Here is a 26223-nt window from a genome sequence, read left to right as displayed (position 1 = left end):
GCAATCCGCCCACCATGGCCTCCCAAAGTGCTGGGATTACAGGCGTGAGCCACTATGCCCGGCCAACAACATTATTATTATTAGGATAGTAGCTATCATTCAAGTGCAGTGTATTACATGTGAGGAATTAACTCATTTAATTGTTATGGTAACTCTCTGTGATAGGTATCTTTATCCCCCTTAATAGCAAGAAACTGAGGCTTGAAGAGACTGAAGGACTTCCCCAAGTTGTACAGAAAGTAGCAGCAATGTGATTCTAAAGGCTGTGTTGTATATGGATGGCAAAAAGGGGGCAACTCTCATGAGAGAAAATCCACACTAGAAAGAATGGCATGTCACCTATTTGACATAACTGAATGCAAGACTTGTGACATGCAACATACCTTGTTAGGTTGTGAGAGGGCAGAAAGATACTAAGATACCGTGTCTACCTTCAGAGGTTCAAGTGTCAGAAGGGAAATAAGCTTAGGAATATAAAAGAAGGTAGTATGTATTATGTAACAGAAGAAAGAAATTTCAAGGAATAACAAAAAAAGGGGAAGGAGGAAGAAGTCACATGAGTGACGTAAGTGGCAGGCCAGGCCGTTTAGGCTTTTTTCTGCCTTGGCAACAGGTTAAGGAGTTCAGGGTTTTTTTGGGATACAGTTGGGGGTTTTGTTTTTCAGGAACAAAGGGAGATTAGAACTGACCTTGGGGCCAAGTAACCTACCAGTGGAGCCTAGAATGGATGAGACAGACAGACTGGTTGGATGGTGAGTACAGCTGTGGACTCTGAGCCCTGCATAAAAGTCTGGCTAGGTGCTTGAGAGTGGCTAAGGTCCAGCCCTTGCTGTGCTGGCCAAGCCATTGGCCTGGGATCAAAGGTAAACCTGGAGGAAAGAAAGACCTTTTATAATTCAGCTGCCCAGAGGGGGCACCTTTTTGCCATTCATCTGCCAGGTGTAAACCATACATTGGATATGCTAGCAGTAGCCTAGACCGAGAGTCAGAGATCAGCGTGACAATCCAGGTGATATTGTGCACTACACTTAGAAAATCACAAAGGGGAACTGGTTTGGGATTTCTGGGGAAGATAATAGAATCAGCACTGGGTATATTGGGTGTCTAGTACCAACAGGACATCCATGTGGAGACACTCAGGAGGCCCCTCAAATGAGAGGAAAGCAGGTCTGGAGCTCTAGACGTGGGAGCTGATGGCCTGCTGCAGTGGGGGAGATGACCCCACACAGAGAGCAAGGACAGAGCAACACAGAATTGCTTTAGAACTGCTGAAATCAGCAACAACTCCTCACTTGGGGCCAAGCCATACATTAAGATTCATGATGAGGCGGAAGTGTTAGAACACTGAGATAATCAAAGGGCCCTTTGCTGCTCTTGTATTCCCTTTCTCAATGCCATGCTAAGTGGTGTGCAGTAACAACCATACAGTTTTCAGCTCTCTGCCAAACGTAGTGATATGTTGGTGCCCAGGAAATTGTGCCCCCTTAGTTGGCACAACTCACTTGGTTAAGGGGGGAGATACTCTTAGCCATAACTGGATGCTGAGTTCTAAGAAACTAAGCGTTCTTAGCCCTCTTTATCTCCTCTTCTGGAGCAGAAGGGGCAGAAAGCATAGTCCCTTGGTGATATCCAACTATAACTCATTTTCCATCTGGGGCGCATGTAGTAACTTCCAATCATAAAAGTCTCACCTCACCTGACGCGTGAAGGGCCAACTCCCTTATTATTCTCTGTGTGAAACAGTAAATAGAAACAAGCAATGTTCTTGGTCAGAGAGCCTTCTCACAGAAAGTGAGCAAAAAGTCTTCTACTGCTGCAATTTCTCTCTGGGAACTATGAGGGCCAGAGTTCTTAGTATAACTTCATAGGCAAGAATCACAGTTTGTTAATTTTTTTTTTTAAAGGATTACTCATTATTTGGTAGATTTTAAGGTCCCTCTCTTAATAAGAGTCAAAAACAGCTTTAAGAGAACATCTACAATCTGAGGCAGAAGGCAGTGTAAGTAAGCAGGAAAGGATCATGAAGGAGGTCAGCAGGCCAAGGGAGTATAGTGTTTCCAAAGCCAGGACAGGAAATTAAAAAATGTAATCAGAGTCAAAAACTGCAATGTTGTGTGCTAATGGTATGGTTGGTATAAACAACAACAACAACAACAACAACAACAACAACAACAAACCAAAAAATAAAAACTGCAGTGATGTGGGGAAGTGGGGCTGCACAGGGCTTAAGGACTTCTGCGTGGGAAATGTCCACGGTATGTGGGGAGTACGAGTCATGCTGCAACAAGAAATGAGTAGAGAAAATAAGTATAGACTCTTTAAATACGCTTGGCAGTACAGGGCAGAAGAAGATAGCTGCTTGACTACTAAGGAAGTGCCTCAGGTTAAGGGAGACAGAGGATGTCTTCAAGAACAGACAGCAGAATAGACTTGGGAAAGGCAGCCATGGAAGAGGGAAGGTCCATGGAACTGGACTCCAAACAAGGCAAACAAGAGCCCAGACAGAGATCCAGATTATGTACGAAGGAAACAGGAGCCCAGAGAGAAACAACAGGAGGTTGAGAAGAAGGAAGCCGAGGGAGTTCTTGTTGCTGTTCTGGATCCTGCGGGACTAGGGGAAAGGTCGTCACTGAGAGTTAAGAATGATACAAAAAACTTGTAGGATGAAAACCTGTTCACCCAGAGAACAATGACATAGGAACCAAAAGGATGAGTTACACAGAATATGGCTGGGTGGGAGGAAGACCCAGCTGAGGCAAGGCACTGACAGTTTTCATGGGTCCCGTTAAGCACAGTTTGCTGCTTAGTTTGAATAATCCATAGCAATGTTCATTTGCCCCAGAGGAAAAAGAAAAAGATACTCAGGGTTGAAGAACAGCAGCCAAAGCCTTCAGAATAGTGGCAAGCACATGTATGAACTGACTGATTACACAGGTCTTCCCTGAAAACAAGTGAAGGCAGGAGAGAAAAGACTGGGTGAAAAGCCAGCATAAACAGCATGGAGATATGGAAATGTTCTGGAACAGACTGTGGTAATGGCTGCACAACATTGTGAATGTGCTAAATGTCACTAACGGGAAATTTTATGTTACGTGTATTTTACCACAATTTTTAAAGATTGAAATGAAACAAATGAAATGAAAGACCGGTTATTCATAATCTAGCCCCCAACTATCTCTTCAATCTTAGCTTCCTATGTGCCTACTGCAAATTACCTGTTACTATTGATTTGGGTGCTTATATATCAGGTCCTAGAGAAAATGTATGAACATGCAATCTGGAAGATTAACGGGTCTCAAACTTTTTGGTCTTAGACCCTTTTATGTTCTTAAAAATTATTGAGGACACTGAAGAACTTGTATCCACATGAACTATAGCTATTGATATTTACCACATTAGAAATTAAAACGGACAAACTTTAAAAATATTAATTCATTTTAAACAGTAATTACCAATTACTTATTACTGTAAATATTTTCCACCCAAAAACATATAGGAAGATAAATGGCATTGTTTTATATTTTTGCAAATCTCTTAAATATCTGGTTTAAGAGAAAATAGTTTGATGTTCTTACCTGCTTAACAACAAAAATAAGCACGGAGAATAAGTGTAAACATGAGTAGGTTCAATAGGAATGACAGAAAGAAGGACAAGGTAAAGATGTGGCCAGAGAGGGGCTTATACACACTTCATGCCACCAAGTTGTCACATTTTCTGTCAGTCTCTTTAGAGTCAGAGGAGACATATGCTAAACAGGAAACAGTCCAGATCACCTAAAGCAGGGGTTTTCAATCTGCATTTTGTGTCTGGCACCCCACCCACGAGAGGACTATTTGGCAATGTCTCAACATATTTGTTGGTTGTCACAACTCACAGGACAGAGGTGTTACTGGCACCTCAGGGAGTGCTACTGGCATTGCTGATGTTATATATTTTATAATAACAGCCTCCACAACAAAGAATTACCTGGCCTAAAATGTCCATAGTGTCTAGGTTGAGAAATCCTGTCTTAAACAAAAATAAAAACAAGAGGCTATAGTGGTACTGGGTACATTTAAAAGGACTGGGTACTCTATGTCAGGCGTCCCCAAACTACGGCCCGCAGGCTGCATGCGGCCCCGAGGCCATTTATCCAGCCCCCCGCCACACTTCAGGAAGGGGCACCTCCTTCATTGGTGGTTAGTGAGAGGAGCACAGTATGTGGCGGCCCTCCAACGGTCTGAGGGACAGTGAACTGGCCCCCTGTGTAAAAAGTTTGGGGACGCCTGCTCTAGGTTAAGGTACATCATTTCACCAATTCCAAATATAAAATAAATTACCTTTTAATTTACTTAAGGCCATTTCTGGTGATCTTAATGTTCCAGTCAAATGAAAATTTTATGTTAAAAAAGAGGGAGAAAGAGAAAGATTGAGGGCTCTATGTTTCCTGGGGAGATGTATAAATTCCATCTTGTGTAATACTTTTTTGCTGTCCATTCACACAAACTCCACTGTAAGTTTTAGGACTTATAAATACAGGAAGATCTAATGAAGTGAGAATACCTTCTGACAGTTTTCTTTTCTTTTCGAGACAGTCTTACTCTGTTGCTCAGGCTAGAGTGCAGTGGTGTGATCCCAGTTCACTGCAGCTTCCAACTCCTGGCTTAAGGGATCCTCCCACCTCAAGCCTCCAGAGTAGCTGGGACTATGTGCATGTACCACCCTACCAGGCTAATTTAAAAAAATTTTTTAGTAGAAATGGAGTTTCACCATGTTGGCCATGCTGGTCTCAAACTCCTGGTTTCAAGAGATCTGCCTGTCTCAGCCTCCCAAAGTGCTGGCATGATAGGCATGAGCCACTACGCCCTGCACTTCCCACAGTTTCTATCAAAGTAATGCCTCAGCCTCCTCAAATCTTACTAGAGCATTTGCCAGTTCTCAGGCCCAAGGCCTGGCTAGAATACAGAGTATCTACATTTCATACACTGCATGGATACGGAAGCAGCCTGCTCCTACAAATGTGAACAGTTCATCTCTGTTTCTTCCCACAGAGCATACCCTCTTTTCTAGATCCCTCTATGAAAGACTGAACGAGACCTTCATTTTCATTCCTCTAAAGCATCCATTTTCAAAGTGTAGGATACACTACCCTGGGAAGTCTCAAGATCCTTTCAGGTAGTTGGAGAGGCCACAGCTATTTTCATAATCATACCAAGACAGATGGAACAAAAGCAGTGGTGGTAAAACTGCTGGTGACAGTACCAATCGGGGCAGGACCACCCAACTGTACTGATGTTCACTGTATTCTTCACTGCTACACCAGCAGGAAAAAAAAAAATGTTTCACTTGAGAATGTGCTTAATAAAGAACTAAAAATTATGGATTTTGTTCATTGTGACCAACTCTTGCCCAAAAACATGCTTTTAAACATCTGAATCAGTGGCATATATTTAGAAATCAGGAAAACTTCACATAAAAATATGTATCTAGGCCAGGTGCAGTGGCTTATGCCTGTAATACCATACTTTGGTAGGTCAAGGTGGGCAGATCACCTGAGGCCATGAGTTTGAGACCAGCCTGGCTAACATGGTGAAACTCCATCTCTACTAAAAACACAAACAATTAGGCCTGGGCACAGTGGCTCACGCCTGTAATCCCAGCACTTTGGGGGGCTGAGAAGGGCAGATCACGAGGTGAGGAGTTCAAGACCAGCCTAAACAACATGGTAAAACCCAGTCTCTATTAAAAATACAAAAATTAGCCAGGTGTGGTGGTGTACACCTGTAATCCCAGCTACTCGGGAGGCTGAGGCAGGAGAATCGCTTGAACCCAGGAGGTGGAGAATGCAGTGAGCTGAGATTGCACCACTGCACTTCAGCCTGGGAAACAAAGGCAAAACTCTGTCTTGGAAAAAAAAAAAAATTAGCCAGGCCTGGTGGTGGGCGCTTGTAATCCCAGCTACTTGGGAGGCTGAGGTAGGATTATTTCTTGAACTCAGGAAGCAGAGGCTGCAGTGAGCAGAGATTGCATCATTGCACTCCAGCCTGGGCAACAAGAGTGAAACTCCATCTAAAAAAAAAAAAAAATCTGTATCTATCGCTTCTCCTGAAAAATCAGGACATCTGCAACACTTGGCTCATACTCCCATGTGGCACATACTGGCTAGCACTGAAGAGATGTCCCCCTAGACCAGGCTAAGGGTCTCTTGTTCACTGTAAGGTCATACTCATTACCTGCTTGGCCTCCATGGGCTTCTGGGCATTTGACCCCTGCTTAACCATACCTCCACCCATATGGGAGTGACCCTTTCAGTGAACCAGCTGTGCACGCAGCATAGCACTTATTTATAATTCTCATTCCTTACTAAATACCCTGCAGGCCTGGCAATTCCCAACTATCAATTAGAAACTGGAGTAACTGCCAGAGTCTTGCTTTCTTTGATCAGTGACACATTAAACATGGCTCCAATCCCACTCTATTCTGTGAAAACTAAGAAGCACTCCATGTTGTCTCCGGGAGAAAACAGCACCACACCCATACAAAGATTAAAAGTGTAGGCCAAAAAGAAGCTTAAAACCTACTACCCTTGGTGTGGTTTGGCTCAGGTTCAAAATTATTTAGGTGTTAAAGCAGGCTTGCTTTCAACACCACACAGATCTATGATCCTGTTAAAGCTCTGTTAATGTCTCTGCTAAAAAACTCAAGTGCATTTGTGAAAACTTTAGAACTCTGTCCCAATCACATTTAAAAGACTCCTCTAGGGAGTCCCTAAGATATTTTTGGATTGCTCTTAGACTGAAAACAAACTCTAGAACCAAGGCCAAGGGCTTTCAGTAGGATCATCTTGCCAGGATAGACCAACACATGACCCACGCCTCTTAGGGTTCCCAGATGCACTTACTGGTATGCCGTGACCCTGAAAACGCTGTACATTCTCTTCAGGAAGAGGGGTAGGGATAACAAAGTATGCTGGCAATCTAGAAGAAAGAAATGTCATCAGTTAATTCACAAAATATGAAAGCTCAACTTCAATGAATACAAGCAGAGTGTTAAGCAAAAGGGACCATATTTCCCTGTTGAGAACCAGCTCAGAGGAACTGCTGCTCTCCATGTGATAAATCAATTGGGAATCTAAGTTCAAACTGTAGCTCTGCCCGTGATTCTGTACAACCCTACGTTAAGTTATTCTACCTCTCTGGGTCTGTTTCCTCTTTCAGAAATGAGGCGATAGGAAAATATGATACCTAAAAGCATAGAACTCTGAAATTAGGAGTATTGTTCTCACCATATAGTAACCATATAAGCATCTGTGTTGTTTTCAGTTAAACTAATAGGAAAAACATTAATTATGATGACTGCTGCCCAGATACTTTATCAAGTGCTCTGACAAGAACATTTAAGTGTTACTGTGTGACAACCACTGTTCAAATTACTTAACATTTCTTTTTTTTTTTTTTTTACTTTTTATTTTTTATTTTTTATTTATTTTTATTGCATTTTAGGTTTTGGGGTACATGTGAAGAACATGCAAGATTGTTGCATAGGTACACACATGGCAGTGTGGTTTGCTGCCTTCCTTCCCCTCACCTGTATCTGTCATTTCTCTCCATGCTATCTCTTCCCACCTCCCCACCCCCCCATCCCTCCCCCATTTCCCTGCAACGGACCCCAGTGTGTAGTGCTCCCCTCCCTGTGTCCACGTGTTCTCATTGTTCAACACCTGCCTATGAGTGAGAACATGCGGTGTTTGATTTTCTGCTCTTGTGTCAGTTTGCTGAGAATGATGGTTTCCAGGTTCATCCATGTCCCTACAAAGGACAGGAACTCATCGTTTTTGATGTCTGCATAATATTCCATGGTGTATATGTACCACATTTTCCCTATCCAGTCTATCATCGATGGGCATTTGGGTTGGTTCCAGGTCTTTGCTATTGTAAACAGTGCTGCAATGAACATTTGTGTGCATGTGTCCTAATAGTAGAATGATTTATAATCCTTTGGATATATATCCAGTAATGGGATTGCTGGGTCAAATGGGATTTCTATTTTTAGGTCATTGAGGAATTGCCACACTGTCTTCCACAATGGTTGAATTAATTTACACTCCCACCAACAGTGTAAAAGTGTTCCTATTTCTCCACATCCTCTCCAGCATCTGTTGTCTCCAGATTTTTTAATGATCGCCATTCTAGCTGGTGTGAGATGGTATCTCAGTGTGGTTTTGATTTGCATTTCTTTAATGACCAGTGATGATGAGCATTTTTTCATATGTTTGTTGGCTTCCCGTATGTCTTCTTTTGTAAAGTGTCTGTTCATATCCTTCGCCCACTTTTGAATGGGTTTGTTTGTTTTTTTCTTGTAGATCTGTTTTAGTTCTTTGTAAATTCTGGATATCAGCCCCTTGTCAGATGGGTAGACTGCAAAAATTTTTTCCCATTCTGTTGGTTGCGATTCACTCTACTGACTGTTTCTTTTGCCGTGCAAAAGCTGTAGAGTTTGATTAGGTCCCATTTGTCTATTTTGGCTTTTGTTGCCATTGCTTTTGGTGTTTTGGTCATGAAGTCCTTGCCTACGCCTATGTCCTGAATGGTTTTGCCTAGATTTTCTTCTAGGGTTTTTATGGTGTTAGGTCTGATGTTTAAGTCTTTAATTCATCTGGAGTTAATTTTGGTGTAAAGTGTCAGGAAGGGGTCCTGTTTCTGCTTCCTGCACATGGCTAGCCAGTTTTCCCAACACCATTTCTTATTTAATGTACTTATTAATAGTACTTAACCTTATTTATCCATTTAATCCTCCCAATAATTCTATGAGATATGCAATATTATTTCCATCTTACAGATAAAGAAACTGAGACACAACGCTGCTAAGACTCTTCCCTGGGTATACAACTAGTTAGCATACAGTACAGCTGGGACCTGAACCCAAGCAGTGGGACTTCAACGTCTATGGAGAAAATTTAGTCTCTAAAAAGAACAAACTTGTTAAGTAGTAGGACATGGTAGAATTGGGTTTCAGAGTTGCAGAGATCAAAGTTACATGGGGACATCATCTCTTAGGCAGCAGATGTAGGTTTCTGTTAATAAGAAAACTGCCTAAGTTTCCACCACTGTGAATCTATAAGCATCTGTAAACATCTGCCCCTCAAAGAGGGAGAGAAATAAAGAAAGAGGCTTGAAATAAAGCCTCACAAGCAATAAGGTGCTTATGGTGTTAAGTTACAATGGAAAATTTGTATTCGCATGGCATTTCAATGCATGATATATGAGTGATGTAATCAATTCACAGGAGATGGAGCAACAAATAAATATCACCGTGGGGTGTGATCATTAAAACCCAGACTGTGGAAAACTATCAGTCAAGTTTCTTCAATACACTGCAAGAAAAACATTGTTGGCTCGAGAATCTACAGATGAAGCAATTTAAGAAACCTATCAATTTCACTGAATTTTGACTACTTAAAAAAACAGATTAAAAAGATGACAGAGAAAACGGGTTAAAAATTCATTAAGACACTGGGGAATATCTGAACTGTAACTGAATTTTTGAGATGGAGTCTTGCTCTTTCACCCAGGTTGGAGTGCAGTGGCATGATCTTGGCTCACTGCAACCTCTGCTTCCCAGGTTCAAGCGATTCTCCTGCCTCAGCGTTCTGAGCAGCTGGGACTATAGGTATGCACCACCACATCCAGCTAATTTTTGTATTTTTAGCAGAAATGTAGTTCCATCATATTGGCCAGGCTGGTCTTGAACTCCTGACCTTGTGATCCACCCACCTCAGCTTCCCAAAGTGCTGGGATTACAGGCATGAACCGCCACACCCAGCCTGTAACTGGATATTAAAGAATTAATAAGAAATTTGAAAGGTGTGATAATGGTGTCATGGTTATATTTATAAAGAGTCCTTAATTCTTAATAATATATACTGAAATATTTGTGAATGAAATGTCACAAACTCTGGAATTTATTGCAAAATGATCCTGGTTGGGTATGGTGGCCTATAATCCCAACACTTTGCAGGGTCAAGGTGGGAGGACTGCTTGAGTCCAGGAGCTTTAGACTAGCCTTGGCAACATAGTGAGATCCGATCGCCACAAAAAATAAAAATAAAAAAATAAAATAGCTGGGCGTGGTGGCACACACCTGTAGTCCCAGCTACTTGGGAGGATCACTTGAGCCTCTAGGAGTTCAAGGCTGCAATGAGGCATCACAGTGCCACTGTACTTAAGCTTGGGTGACCCTGTTTTTAAAAAATTAAAATTAAAACAAGATAATCCAAGAGAGGGTGAAGTAGGTGGAGGTATAGAGAAAACAGAATTGGCCATCAGTTGATAACAGTTGAGTCTGGGTAATTTAAGGTAATAGGAATTAATCATATCTTCTTTCCTTTTATACTGCTTAAAATTTTTCATAAAAAAAAAACTAAAACTTGGGCCAGGTGTGGTGGATCATGAGGTCAGGAGTTCAAGACCAGCCGGGCCAAGATGGTGAAACCTCATTTCTATTAAAAATACAAAAATTAGCCAGGCACATTGGCAGGCACCTGTAATCCCAGCTACTCAGAAGGCTGAGGCAGGAGAGTCATTTGAACCCAGGAGGCAGAGGTTGCAGTGAGCCAAGTTTGCGCCACTGCACTCTAAGCCTGGACGACAGAGCAAGACTCCATCTCAAGAAATAAACAAACAGAAAACAAGCTGGGCATTGTAATCCCAGCAGGATGAGGCCCGGGCAGGTAGACTGCCTGAGTTCAGGAGTTCAAGACCAACCTGGGCAACACGGCAAAACCCTCTCACTATGAAAAATACAACAAATTGAGCCAAGCATAGTGGTGTGCACCTATGGTTCCAGCTACTCATAAGACTGAGGCAACAGAATCTCTTGGGCCTAGCGGGCAGAGGTTGCAGTGAGCAGAGATTGTGCCACTGCACTCCAGCCTGGGTGACAGAGTGAGACCCTGTCTCAAAAAAAAAAAAAAAAAAAAAAAAAATCCAAAAGCAAAAAAATTTTAAAAGTGATTCATGAAGAAAAGAATTCCAGTAAGACTGTGATGGAAAGCCAGGTCTGGGAACTACTGGTCACTAAGCTACTTCAAACCATTAAAACTGTGAAGAATGTTTGCCTTTTGAAGTTTTGAAGTACTTGAAATATTTTCTTCTAAGTCTGCCTGAATGGGTAACTGGTAAGGCATCCCTTTTTCAGGTACAGTCACTGAAGTAAAAACCTCTCCATAGATCAACTGCTCTCTTAAACTCAGGCTGCTCATTCAAATCAAGTGTGAAGATTAAAAGATTACCAGTGTCCAGGCTCCATCCAAGAACTATTAAATCAAGAACTATTAAAAAGCTCTCTAGGGCCGGGCGCGGTGGCTCAAGCCTGTAATCCCAGCACTTTGGGAGGCCGAGGCGGGTGGATCACGAGGTCGAGAGATCGAGACCATCCTGGTCAACATAGTGAAACCCCGTCTCTACTAAAAATACAAAAAACTAGCTGGGCGTGGTGGCGCGTGCCTGTAATCCCAGCTACTTAGGAGGCTGAGGCAGGAGAATTGCCTGAGCCCAGGAGGCGGAGGTTGCGGTGAGCCGAGATCGCGCCATTGCACTCCAGCCTGGGTAACAAGAGCAAAACTCTGTCTCCAAAAAAAAAAAAAAAAAAGCTCTCTAGGTAAGCAGCTGGAATGAACACTGTTGTTCCAGAAGATCCTGCTACGCAGTGTGCAGCAGCACGACCTGGAAGCTGTTGAGGACTGCAGATGCTCCAGCCTCCCCCAACCTACTGAGTCAGATTTTGAATATTAGACAAGAGCCCCCAGTGATCAGACACACATTAAAACAGAGATGCACTGCTCTAAATGGTAACTTAAAACAGGCCACTGTTTCTCAACCTTTTCAGGACAGTCATCTGTGGAGTTGTTTAAACCAGATCCTGAGCTCCTTCCTCAGTGGTGCATGCTACAAAGCTGGACTGGGGCCCTGTGGTTTTAAAAAATTTCCATGTCTTCCCCAACTAGTGAGGTGGAATATTTTACACTGTTAGTTCACTGGTTAATTAATTTTCTTATAGGTAAGTCTTTCACCAAAAAAAAAAAAAAAAAAAAAAAAAGTCAGAACCAAATGTACTGGCAAATATCCCATCCATCACCCAGCAGAGAAGGCTGTACAGAGACGGACACTGAAGTCAATGAGGGGTGTGGAGGGTGTCCTCTCCTGACCACTTAATTCTAGGTGGATTCCACGGAGCTCCCACTATGAGATTCCCATTGGATACAATCAATTAATTCTCTTTCCTTGGAAAGCAGTCATTTTAATTGTTAAGATGAGTTTACAATACAAAGTAAACAGCTCCTGCAAAAACAGGTTGACTTTACTCATGAAACTTGTATTATCTACTCAGGGATAACCCCCTGGAACAGCAATGTCTTCCTGTGCCAGCATCAGCAACTAGGTCCCTCTGTGTGGTACACACTCTACAGGGCCACAAACCATCCTGTGTGTTTACAGGAAAGTGGGATGACAGAAAGGTTTTTTAGGAGAATGAAAAAGAGAAAGAAGAGCCCTATAGTACCAGAATAGCCAGCTCTGACTTTGTGGGAAGGTGTTCCTTGTTCTTACCCAAACTGATTGTAGGCCCCCCTCTAAATACAAATGGGGCTTTTCGTTTTCTCCTATTTATTGAGCACCTCTTAGAAGCCAGCCACCATGCTTGGTACTGAGGATGTAACGATAGGCAAAAACAGCATCCTTTAACTTCACAGAGCTGTAGGTTGTGGAAACTCACATTAGCCAAATGATGATACAAATAACAAAGAACTTGGCATTGCAGGAAGCGCTATGAAGAGGAGCAAACAGTGCAATGAAAAATCTCACAATGACACTTGACTTAGTCTTGGGAAAGCTTCCAAAGAAAGCAGTACCTGGGGCCGGGCATGGTGGCTCATGCCTGTAATCCCAGCACTTTGGAAGGCTGAGACAGGCAGATTAAGAGGTCAGGAGTTCAAGACCAGCCTGGCTAACATGGTGAAACCCCATCTCTACTAAAAATACAAAAATTAGCCATATGTGGTGGCACACACCTGTAATCCTAGCTACTCGGGGGGCCAAGGCAGGAGAATCACTTGAACCCGGGAGGTGGAGGTTGCAGTGAGCCAAGATTGCACCACCACACTCCAGCCTGGGTGACAGAATGAGATTCTGTCTCGAAAAAAAAAAAAAAAGAAAGAAAGGAAGTGGTACCTGGGGTAAGATCTGACTGATGAAGTAGAGTTAATTATACTTCTACAGCTAGAAGCAAAAAGTACTTCCAGACAGGAGCCTGCAGGCAAGGCTTGTGGCAGGGAGGTCAGTATGGCCAGAGGTGTGGGACACAAAGTTGCAGTCAACCATGAAGGGCCTTGGGAGTGCCTGTTGAGGGCTCTGTTCTATACCAAGAACAGTGAAAGCCACTGAAGCCTGGGACAAGTACTATCAGATGCGTGTGGAGAAGCCTGCTTGGCATGCTACATGGAGAATGGATGCTGGGGCACCAGAGTGGACGGAGGAGACCATGGAGCAGCTACTACAGTGGTCTGGGGGGAAACAAAGCACACATTTTCCTGTGTATTTCTGACATGCTAACACCTATGCAAATGCCAACGAATTAGTATATGGCAGGATTTAAAAAAAAAATTCTGAGAACTTATGTATCAACATCTTATTACAAACTATCATCTCCTAGGAGCAGGGGTTTCTAACTTCTTTTTGAGCAAGAGTTACCTTTATCCTTTCAAGCTTTAAAACCAGGAAAGAGGGAAGAACAGGGTGGGGCAGACAATGAGGTCCTCGGTCTGGGTCAGGACGCTGGCAGGTCACTCCCCACTGTCACCACAGCTCACACTGTGAACGGGCTGCAGGGTGGAGGCGGGTGAGGGGGGCAGCAGTAACCTTGTAAATATTGAGAGTGATCAAAATCAAAACTGATTACTGAAGAGGCCTATTAGAACCATGATACAAAGGGCTCTACAAAAATACAACGTTTTATGAATCTGTTAGCAGGGTGTTAGGAAGTATGTTCCAAAATGATAAGATTCAAGTTTCTGTAAACAGATTATGCAGAGTCATGCTTTAAAAATGTAGGTCAGGCCAGGCGCGGTGACTCACACCTGTAATACCACTTTAAGAGGCCAATGTGGGCAGACCATTTGAGGTCAGGGGTTCAAGACCAGCCTGGCCAACACAGTGAAACCCCATCTCCACTAAAAATATAAAAATCAGCCAGGCATGGTGACACGTGCCTGTAGTCCCAGCTACTCAAGAGGCTAAGGCAAGAGAATCACTTGAACCCAGGAGGCAGAGGTTGCAGTGAGCCGAGATCACACCACTTGTACTCCAGCCTGGGTGACAAAATGAGACTCAGTTTCAAAAAAAAAAAAAAAAGTTAGATCACATCCGCCTCTGCTCAGCCTCCCTGTCACTGTCCTCCCATCAAAGTCTCCAGATACATCATCTCCCACTTCTCTCCCTGGCTTGCTTCTCCCCTTTCCCTGGGAGCCTTGCTGTTCCTCACACAGGCCTTTGCCCTTACTCCTCCCTCGACCTAGAATGCTCCTTCCTCGGGTGTCCTCCAACTCAATCTTTCACTTCCTTTACGACTATGCTCGCAAGCCACTTACTTCCACCACGCAAAACCTTCCTGACCAACCCCCCACCATCACCTCCAGCACTCCCTAACCCTGTGCTGGATCCGTTTTTCTCCAGAGCACTTATCTTTTAACAGGTTATAATTTACTTCTTTATTCTACCATCATCTTCCTCCCTCCAGAATGAAAGCTCCAGGAGGGCAGAGGTTTTTAGGTACTCTGTTGACTGCTGCCATCTCTAATAGCTAGAATACTGCCAAGCACATGGTAGGCACTCAAAAATTTTTGTTCAATGAATAAATGAAGTGGTCAATGAAAGCGGGAAGAAAATATTGCTTTTTAAAGTTTTACACATATAGATACAATAATGTAACAATAAAAAGATACAAATTCATTTTTGAATATTTAAGAGACACTTTAGGAATTTCTTTAAAAACCTAGTATGGCCAGGCACAGTGGCTCATGCCTGTAATCCCAGCACTTTGGGAGCCTGAGGTGGGAGGATGGTTTGAGTCCAGGAGTTTGAGACCAGCCTGGGCAACATAGCAAGATCCCAGTCTCTGCAAAAAAATACAAAAATTAGCCAGGTGTGGTAGTGCACACCTGTAGTCACAGATACTCGGGAGACTGAAGCTCAAGGATCACTTGATCCCAGTGGAGGCTGCAGTGAGTTGCGATCATGCCACTGCACTCCAGCCTGGGGGACAGAGAAAGACCCTTAAAATGAATAAACAAATAAATAAGTACGTAAGAACTCATTTTAAGGGCAACCCCAGGCTGGTTCTGAGCTTTTGTAGAGATGGTAATCCCATCTCTACAAAAAGTAGAAAAATTAGGCAGGTATGGTGGTGCACGCCTGTAGTCCCAGCTACTCAGGAGGCTGAGGTGGGAGAATCACTTGAGCCTAGGAGGAGGTTGCAGTGAGCCGAGATGGCACCACTGCACTACGGCAGGGTGCAGCATGGGTGTCAGAGTGAGACCCTGTCTCAAACAAAAACAAAAACACAAAAAACATTATTCAAAGAGCCAAAAAGTGAAAATAACCCAACTGTACATTAACTGATAGATGGATAAATCAAATGTGCTATATCCACATTATGGAATATTACTTGGCAATAACAAATAATGAAATTCTGATACAGCTGCAAAATAAATGAACTTTGAAGACATCATGCTAAATGAAAGAAGCAAGTCATAAAAGATCACATATTATATGATTCCATTTATATGAAATGTTCACAACAGGCACAACTATAGAGACAGAAAGTAGATTAGTGGCTGTTTAGGGCTGGGGAGGAACGGAGAGGTATTCAGGGAAAATGGGGAGTGACAGCCAATGGGTATGGAATTTCTTTCTGGGATGATGAAAATGTTCGAAATTGGCTATGCTGATGACTGCACAACCCTGTGAAAAACACTGTACACTTCCAGCAGGTGAACTGTATGGCACATGCCCAGCATGGAAAGCTTACCTCTCACAGACTTCATAGCCTTCGTTGACACTCACTGCTTTGTACTTCATGTTGCCTTTGGTCCGTTCCAGTTCCCAACACCAGTCTTTAAGTGAGTCAAACATTACAGTATGGTTCTTGGGATCAGTGACTAAGAGAACAAAATGTAAAGGACAATAAAATCTTTTCATGAAGCACTGGTATTTTCTTTTCTTTTTTTTTTTTTTTTTTTTTTTTTTTTTTTTGAGGCAGAGTTTCACTTTTGTTACCCAGGCTGGAGTGCAATGGCGCGATCTCGGCTCACCGCAACCTCCGCCTCCTGGGTTCAGGCAATTCTCCTGCCTCAGCCTCCTGAGTAGCTGGGATTACAGGCACGCGCCACCATGCCCAGCTAATTTTTTTGTATTTTTAGTAGAGACGGGGTTTCACCATGTTGACCAGGAAGGTCTCGATCTCTTGACCTTGTGATCCACCCGCCTCGGCCTCCCAAAGTGCTGGGATTACAGGCTTGAGCCACCGCGCCCGGCAGCACTGGTATTTTCATTATGTGAAAGTCGCTCCTTAGGTTTGTTTCCTCCACTAAGCCCTTTTATCCAAGCAGAATTAATTAACTGCTTAATCCTAACCTCCTTGTTCCACTTTTTGTCATTAATCCAAAATGATGACTGAAGCTCTGTCTTTTTTTTTTTTTTTTTTACAGAGTCTCACTCTGTTACCCAGACTGGAGTGCAGGGGTGTCATCTTGGCTCCCTATAACCTCTGCCTCCCAGGTTAAAGTAATTCTCCTGCCTTAGCCTCCTGAGTAGCTGGGACTATAGGCATGTGCCACCACATATGGCTTTGTTGTATTTTTAGTAGAGGTGGGGTTTCACCATGTTGGCCAGGTTGGTCTCAAACTCCTGACCTCAAGTGATCCACTTGCCTCAGCCTCCCAAAGTGCTGGGATTACAGAAGTGAGCCATCACACCTGGCCGGCTCTTTTTTTTTTATATTATAAGAACTGAGTTCCATTCCTCAGAAAAGTAATTTATAGCTCCATTTTTAGTCATCTGGCCATGAGATAATTTACATAACACAAAAAGATCATGTGAAGCACTAAAAGACAGGAAGACAGGCTTGGCACAAATGCTAAAGTGATGAAATATTTTTAGCCCTGCCAATGTGTGCATAAAATGGCCAACTAATTAGAATAGCATTTCAGGATCTTCACTGTAAATCCTCCTTCAGTTTGAAGATGCACTGCTTGTAAGAGGATTTGTCTAGTGTGACAACTGGTTCCTGAAGGCCATAAACAGATCTGACAGCCATGGTGAGGATCAGAGCCTGCTAGCCAAGGGCTGAATCATGGTGATGGGTACATACTTCTATCTCCAACCCAGCTCCGCCACTACCTGCTAGGACAAAATGCCCAGGAGCACTGCTCTTGCAGCCTTACAGATGTGTCCCTGATCTTCTCCCAAGCCACAGCACTGCTTCCCGGGTATTTACACATGTACCAAAATAATCTTGAGTATTTACACAAATTCTATCACAAATAGTTCACATCTTTGCACATCTAAAAAACCAAGCCTTCTGGGAAAAACAAAATGTTTACTAAAACTACCCCAGCTACTCCTTTTAATAAAACCAGATTATAGCAAAAATAAAAATAATGATGATGACAATAGTCAGTGCTTATACAACACTTACTAGGTACTTGGTACTGTTCTGAGCATATTACATTTTGTTAACTCAATCCTCACAGCCCTATAAAATAGTTAATACGATAGGTAAGATCATTTCCTCTATTTAATGGATATATCGCAGGAAGGTCAAGTAACTTGCCTATCTTACGAAGTGAGGCAATGACAGAACTGGGATACAAACCCAGGAAACTATAAAAGAAAATTCCATAAAGTTCTAATACTGCCCCTCCAAACCTCACTAAAAAAAAGAAAAAATGGGTTGGGTGCAGTGGCTCATGCCTGTAATCCCAGCACTTTGGGAGGCTGAGGCGGGTGGATCACCTGAGGTCAGGAGTTAAGAGAAAAAAAGAAAAAAATTTTCCATGGATATAAGTAGTAACAACATTCCCATTCACCACAGTAGGCCATCTTCTTGGCAATACAAGTAAGTCCTTCCCAAAAATGCCATATCATAAGCATTTAGGACCTTCTAACCAAAACACATGTATGAATTATAAGGGAATAATTAAAGGTATTCAAATTGCAAAGCACCCACCTCTACAAACCCCTACTCAATGAAAAAGCTAATTGATCAATTAGCATCTATGAGTTATAATCTTTACTTCTCAAAAAAAATGGGGGCTGGAAGGAAGTAAAAGAGTGGAATTAAATCAGAATAAAAGATGCTATTAATACATATCCTGGGCCTCTGGTACAAAAAGCCACCAGAAGGTAATGAAACTACCAAGGTCAATCAAGGTAAGGGTTTTGGCATGCTGATCCACATTTGTTGGCAGGCTGAGAAAGTGTCCTATGTTGGGTAGAGAACAAAAATCAGAATACAAGGAAAACGACAGAATTCCTGAAAATAGAATACGATTTTGCAAATGGGCACTCAATAAATGTTTATATAAATTACAGTAATCAACAAGTCATATTTGTCTATCTCATATTGCCACAAGCTCTAAGTCAGCACCCAGTTAATCAGCACTTGTATACATAGCTACAATAAAAATCTGCCATTCACAAAAACGAACTTAATGAATTAAAGGAACAAATTTTATGTTCAACCTAGTATTACTGGGAAGTGTATTTTATGTTAGTGTGATTCTCTGAGCATAATCTGTCCTCAATAATATGCAGTTTTACTCTCAACTCCCAATTAATGACTGCACCTTATGTGCCATCCACTAACAACTTATAACCCTCACAAGACTTAATGCTGCTGTTTTTAAAATAAGAAAACAGAGGTCTCAAGTTAAGTGTCATCTCCAGGATCACACAGCTAGAAAGCAGTGAGGCCAGGGTTTGAACACAGGTCAAATAGATAACAATTACCTTTTCTAAGAAATCACCATGGCTCCCCAAATGCAGCATGGTCTCTGAGATAGCTGCATCTCTGTACATACCAATCCCTCTGACTAAAATACTCCTCTAAGCCTACTAGATGCTCCACTATCCGCTAAGACTCAGCCTTCTCCCTCTGATAGTCTACCCTCCTCCAGAGGGTGGGTGCCTCCATCAGAGGACACATCACTCAGCTTCCTCTCCTATATAACTTTACGCTTCTTGAGGGCAGGGATTTAGTTCTGTTTATCTCCATATCTCCGCAGAGCCTGGCTCACAGCAAACAATCAATACATGTTTACTAAATGAATGGACAGTGACAAAGCAACTCTTCCTTCCAGAAAGCCTTATTATAAAGCCTTGTGTGCTTTTAAAAGAAACTGCCAGGCTGGGAGTGGTGGCTCATGCCTGTAATCCCAGCACTTTGGGAGGCTGAGGCAGGCAGATCACTTGAGGTCGGGAGTTCAAGACAAGCCTTGCCAACACGGTGAAACCCCATCTCTACTAAAAATACAAAAATTAGCTGGGTGTGGTGGCATGCGCCTGTAATCCTATCTACTAGGGAGGCTGAGGCAGGAGAATTGCTTGAACCCAGGAGGCAGAGGTTGCAGAGCTGAGATCCCACCACTGCACTCTAGCCTGGGCAACAGAGTGAGACTCCATTTCAAAAAAAAAAAGAAACTGCCACTTCCTTGACAAAAAGTATATAGGATTCGGCATCACTAAACGTCGACTTTATATTAAGAGTAATGGATGGGGATGGGCGAGGTGGCTTACGCGTGTAATCCCAACACTTTGGGAGGCCAAGGCGGGTGGATCACAAGATCAGGAGTTCGAGACCAGCCTGGCCAACATGGTGAAACCCTGTCTCTACTAAAAATGTAAAAAAATTAGCTGGGCATAGTGGCGCACACCTGTAATCCCAGCTACTCAGGAGTCTGAGGCAAGAGAATTGCTTCAACCTGGGATGTGGAGGTTGCAGTGAGCTGAGATTTGCGCCACTGCACTCCAGCCTGGGCAACAGAGCAAGACTCTTTCTTGAAGGAAAAAAAAAAAACGTAATAAATGGGCCCTCCAGCCTGTAATCCCATCACTTTGGGAGGCTGAGGTGGGCGGATCACCTGAGGTCAGGAGTTCAAGACCAGTTTGGCCAACATGGTGAAACCCCATCTCTACTAAAAACAGAAAAATCAGCTGGGCGCGGTGGTACGAACCTGTAATCCCAGCTCCTCAGGAGGCTGAGGCAGGAGAATTGCTTGAACCCGGAAGGTGAAGGTTGCAGTGAGCTGAGATGGTGCCAATGCACTCCAGCCTGGGCGACAGAATGAGACTCCATCTCAGAAAAAAATTAAAAAATAATAATGGACAGAACAAGTGAAAAGACTGAGGCAAAAGAATGAAAAGATAAAGACATATGTGAAAAAAGGTCCAGTGCTAGGCATTGTTAATGGCTAATTCGGATGACCAGAGTTTTGTTCTTAAAAGATTGCTCTTTTTCAGCAAACTGAATGAAAAACATTTAGAACTTTAAGTTTCATCTTACTAAATTAGTTATTGGATGTGCTTTTCTTATGTATAACTGTCCCCTTTCCCCTAAAATATTTTCTATAAAGCATGGTCTGGTTGTTTAAAAACTTTCTAGAATGCAAGAAATTCTCTACGATCTTAAGACATTAAATCAAGTATATTTAAGTGGAAAAAAAACCCAGGGACAAACATGGTTATTTTAAACTTTTCTCAATTTTGTTTCCCTATAGTCTCATATTCCTAGTTATAGTATATTGATCTTATCTTTCTTTCTTTTTTTTGAGACACAGTCTTGCTTTGTCACCAGGCTGTTGTGCAGTGGTGTGATCTTGGCTCACTCTAACCTCCACCTCCAGGGTTCAAGCAATTCTCCTGCCTCAGTCTCTGAAATAACTGGGATTACAAGCAGGCACCACCACACCCAGCTACTTTTTATATTTTTAGTAGAGATGGGGTTTCGCCATGTTGGCCAGGGTGGTCTCAATCTCCTGGCCTCATGATCTGCCCACCTTGGCCTCCCAAAGTACTGAGATTATAAGCACAAGCCACCGCATCTGGCCTTGATCTTATCTTTCATAAGATGCAACTGATCAAACAATGCCTTGTAAAAAGCAAGCAAACAAAACTAAAAGAAGGTAAACAAAGATCACAGGAGGCCTGGCCCAGTGGCTCATGCCTGTAATCCCAACACTTTGGGAGGTAGGCAGATCACTTTGAGGTCAGGAGTTTGAAACCAGTCTGGCCAACATGAAGAAACCCTGTCTCTACTAAAAATACAAAAATTAGTTGGGCACGGTGATGGGCACCTGTAATCCCAGCTACTTGGAAGGATGAGGCATGAGAATTGACTGAACTGGGAAGCAGAGGTTGCAGTGAGCTGAGATCGTGCTATTGCACTCCAGCGTGGGCTACAAAGTGAGACTCCACCTTTAAAAAAAAAAAAAAAAAGATCACAGGAAAAAGAAAATGTAGGTATCTGAATGAATCACTCAAGCAAGGGGTGACCAATTGGTAGAGGAGATAGGGAAAAAAAGAAAAAGCCCATGGATGGGTTTTTCCCCACTGGCTTCAGGTGGGACTTGGAAGGCTTCCGCTTACCAAATTAAAACCCAGAAGACACTTACCTGTATTGTTTTCTGCAGCAGTCGCATAGGAGAACAGAAACAATCGTTTAAGCAGTTTAGGAGCCTGGGTATGATGAATTATGCCACTGACAATCTAAAAAAGATTGACCAATGGATATAGTTATGCTTTTGACAGATAAACACTAAGAGAGACAAGAGTCAAGGTATCTTGGTTCTCAGTCATGCCAAAGGGGTTTCAATAGACAACATATTAATTCTCATTTGAGATCTGTATCTGTGATGTTAGCTTTTGGAATAATGCCAAATCAACAGAATGCTAACCATTTTGCCAGGTTTTCTTTCTTTTAAAAGAAAATTTTACTAATTTTATTTATTTACTCGTTTATTTTTTCTGAGACACAGACTTGCTTTGTTGCCCAGGCTGGAGTACAGTGGCATGATCTTGCCTCACTGCAACCTCCGGCTCATGGGTTCAAGCGATTCTCCTGCTTCAGCCTCTAGAATACCTGGGATTACAGGCATGCACCATCACACCTTACTAATCTTTGTATTTTTAGTAGGGACAGGGTTTCGTCATATCGGCCAGGCTGGTCTCAAACTACTGACCTCAAATAACCTGCCTGCCTCAGCCTCCCAAAGTGCTGGAATTACAGGTATAAGCCACCGTACCCGGCCCATTTTTTTTTTTTAAGATGGAATTTTGCTCTTGTTGCCCACACTAGAGTGCAATGGCGAGATCTCAGCTCACTACAGCCTTTGCCTCTCAGGTTCAAGCAATTCTCCTACCTCAGCCGCCCGAGTAGCTGGGATTACAGGCATGTGCCACCAAGCCCAGCTAATTTTTTGTATTTTTAGTAGAGATAGGGTTTCTCTATGTTGGTCAAGCTGGTCTTGAACTCCTGACCTCAGGTGATCCACCCGCCTCGGCCTCTCAAAGTGCTTGGACTACAGGCACGAGCCACTGTGCCCAGCCCAATCTGTCAGGTTTTCTAAGAACTCCGAGTTTCTGGGGAAAATTTTAAAACATAGTCTAATTTCTTAAAGTGTTAAAAAATGTAGAAGTGCCATTTTAAGTCAGATAGCACAAAACTCTGACATGTCAAAGACTTACAGCTGATATCAGATGATAACCAAGACACAGCTATTCTAATCCATTGTTGAGGCCTTCAGGACCTTCTTATAGAAGGTAAGGGAAATCAATCAATCTATCATGCTTTCTGTTTGTCTACTGTGTCAAACAAAAGTATATTTGATTAAGTGACTAAAACCATTGTTCAAATTGAAGTTTCTGCCTTCTCAGGAAATTTTCTATATCTATACTATTCTTTTCTTGCTCAAAATAGATACAAGTCATGTTTATTATTCTAACTGAACTACCACACTATCTTAAAGAAAATTAAGGAGTTACCGCTAAGTATGCAAACTCACTGTAATCAAGAGAATATACATGAATAGGCCTCCTGCTAGGTCTCCTCTGATGTATTTACCAGGAGAGGGAAAAGTCTGAGATCAATATCTTAATAAGAAAAATCTTGGATATCACTGTACTTCAGCCTGGGTGAAGCAAGACTTGGTCTCAAAAAAAAAAAAAAAATCTTGGAAATTACAACAAACATCAAATTGATACAACCACTTTGAGTTTTCTCAGTTGCATATCTCAACTTGCTGTGGTAACCCGGAGATTAAGTTTATTTAGTCTCCAAAAGCATATCTGATGATTTGGCTTTGCTCATCTGACCTGTATACTTTCTCTTCCGCGCATTACCTCCCAGAGATAAACTCATTTACTCATAGGAGCTGGAATTCTCCATCACTGCTGTCTTTTGGAAAGGCTGTCAGAGGTGGGAGAACAGGGATAAACTTCTAGCTCCCTCATCCTTCCTTCATTTTCCTCTACTGCTTCCTGACCTAGTTTACCACCTTCCACCATCTAGTGGCTCTGGGAATAAAAACATTATGAACTGAAGTATTAAAGGTAGCATGTGCCAAGATGATACACAGGCATACTTTATCAAATTACTTCTCACATTCTAATCAAAGAATATGGGATTACAACCAATTTCAAGTTCACAGAGTGAAAGCCTCCCCTCAACCTTCATGTAACATAAGCAAAAACCAGAGCTAGTGGGGAAAACCTGATGGGAAATAAAACCTAAAAACACATGCAACTAGTTACCCTTTTGACTTCCTCTTCCTTTGTGTACCTCAAACAAAACTGGAACACTCGAAGGTCTTTGCAGTGGATGATGAGCTTCTCAGGGTATTTCTTCAGTTGTCCAAAGAGAGTTTTCTTTTTCTCATCAAACACTATAGATCAGCAATGAAATCAGAAGGGAAATTCTGTTACACAGCCATAAGTGAATGCTAAAGAAACAAAGCAGATGCTCAACTTCTAGGGATACTTCCCAATGAGAGGAAAGGTGCTGCCTGTCTTTTAAGTGACTGTCAAAGGAAGCGCAATCTCTTCAGCAGGGGCCCTGGTTCTCCGAGAGCAGTCAAGGTTCTTCACTCCTCTGGAGTAAGCACAAGAACAGACTGGCCACTGTTGGCAGAACTGAACCCAGTGGCCGAAAGAAAGCCCACTCTGAAAGCTGAGCTTACAAAAGATGAAAGGGAAATGACTAGATACATGCTTTCATGACAGTCAATTCCTGGGTTTACAGCTAGGACCCCTCCTGATACCCCCTCACTGTACCAGACTTTGGACTCACTCAACACCTTGTAGTCTTGAGAACATCACAAATGATCACTGAACAATTTCTGAAGAGGCCCAAATGCAAAAATAGAGAAGTGGAACAGAGAGGCTTGGCAGGAGAGGCTTGTTTAGTCAGCAGAAAAGACATCCGAATGCAATAGAACAGATCTTTCTATCGGAGCAGCCTATAAAGTAAAACCTACACAGCGAACTCTGATATCAAAAAGTCTCATCAACATCTAGCATATAATGGCATTGTGTGAAGTATTAGAACAGGTTCCAAGTTCAAGTCCAAGCTCCTCTAGCTAAGTGACCCCATATAAACCACTTTACATCTCAATTTGAGCATCTATAAAACAGATTTAAACAAGATGATGTATGTAAAAAAATTTTAGAAAATTATAAATGGTCATAAAAAATATTATCAGTATCAGCTAGACTCTCAAAGGTTGGCAACATCCCAAGGAAAAACAGATACTTACCTCCATAAATCTGATCAACACAGTGGAGCGTAATGTCATTTTCTCCTATAACCTTATTCTTAAATTGAGTTTCCTAGAAAATTCAAGAGGAAACAACTGTGACTTCTCTGCATACTGATAGACATTTATAGGCAGAGTAATCACCACTCTCTACTTGGATATTAAGAAAAATGGGGGGCCGGGTATGGTGGCTCACACCTGTAATCCCAGCACTTTGGGAGGCCGAGGTGGGCGGATCACGGGGTCAGGAGAGCGAGACCATCCTGGCTAACACAGTGAAACCCTGTCTCTACTAAAAAATACAAAAAAAAGATTAGCCAGGCATGGCGGCAGGTGCCTGTAGTCCCAGATACTTAGGAGGCTGAGGCAGGAAAATTGCTTGAACATGGGAGGCGGAGGTTGCAGTGAGCCAAGATTGTGCCACTGCACTCCAGCCTGGGCAATAGAGTGAGACTCTGTCTCAAAAGAAAATAAAGAAAGAAAGAAAAATGGGAAAATGCAGTGACATCCCTAAAAAATGGACAATAAAGTATGTGAGAAAAGCTCCAGATTCATTTTGAGAGAGGGTTTAGTTCTGTCACTCAAGCTAGGCTTGAGAGCAGTAGGGTGATCTTGACTCACTGCAACTTCCACCTCTCAGGCTCAAGCCAGCTTTGCATCTCAGCCTCCTAAGTAGCTGAGACTACAGGCACACGTTACCACACCTGGCTAATTTTTGTGTTTTTTTGTAGACACATAATTTTGCCATATTGTCCAGGCTGGTCTCAAACTCCTGAGCTCAATCAATCCACCAGCCTCAGCCTCCCAAAGTGCTAGGATTACAAGCAAGAGCTACCACACCTGGCCCAGAACATGCCATTTCTGAGCTCCTCCTGGGCGAACCCACCATGCCACACACCATCGCTTTGAGAATTGTGGGGAAGTGATGTACAGGTTAACATTTCTCCACACAAATGTGAATAGGGGATTGACAGGGCAACCTGAAGTCAGCAGGAAGAACAAGAGATTCAAGTTTCTAGTGCATGTTCTCTTTGTACAGGACTATGAACCAAGCCCAAGGCCAGATGGAAGAGACAGCACTGGTGCTATTTAAAAAGCAAGGGTGGTCTGGGACGGTTGGCACACTGGGGCCAGGAAGTGCCTTGGCTGGGTTTCCACTAACATATGGTGCTCTCCCAGTGGTATGGGCAGTTCTCTCCTTACTACATTGCTCATTCTTCATGAGTAGGAACAAATTTCACAAGGATACTGCTACTAGTTTCAGATTAAACATAAGGTGGGCTGGGTGAGGTGGCTTATGCCTGTAATCCCAGCACTTTGGGAGACCAAGGCAAGCGGATTTCTTGAGCTCAGGACTTCCAGACCAGCATGGGCAACATGGCAA

The 26223-nt window shown here is 42.7% G+C and overlaps 1 protein-coding gene across 3 annotated transcripts in view; it reads right to left on the bottom strand.

Moving 5' to 3' along the window:
• MTMR12 (myotubularin related protein 12) overlaps positions 1–26223 on the bottom strand; it is a 101638-nt gene that overhangs the window by 21957 nt on the left and 53458 nt on the right. For all 3 annotated transcript variants that reach the window (XM_039469759.2, XM_074386792.1, XM_039469763.2), the window contains exons 4-8: positions 24840–24912; positions 23839–23969; positions 21702–21795; positions 16061–16190; positions 6882–6957 (exon numbers count right to left, since the gene is read on the bottom strand). In XM_039469759.2, the coding sequence (XP_039325693.1) occupies positions 6882–6957; positions 16061–16190; positions 21702–21795; positions 23839–23969; positions 24840–24912 (504 nt within the window). The remainder of the gene's footprint in view (positions 1–6881; positions 6958–16060; positions 16191–21701; positions 21796–23838; positions 23970–24839; positions 24913–26223) is intronic.

Source organism: Saimiri boliviensis, chromosome 1 (genome assembly GCF_048565385.1).
Source record: "Saimiri boliviensis isolate mSaiBol1 chromosome 1, mSaiBol1.pri, whole genome shotgun sequence".
Classification (NCBI taxonomy): Eukaryota; Metazoa; Chordata; class Mammalia; order Primates; family Cebidae; genus Saimiri; species Saimiri boliviensis.
The sequence above is the reverse complement of the archived record's forward strand: the minus strand, read 5'-3'. Positions and strand labels throughout refer to the sequence as shown.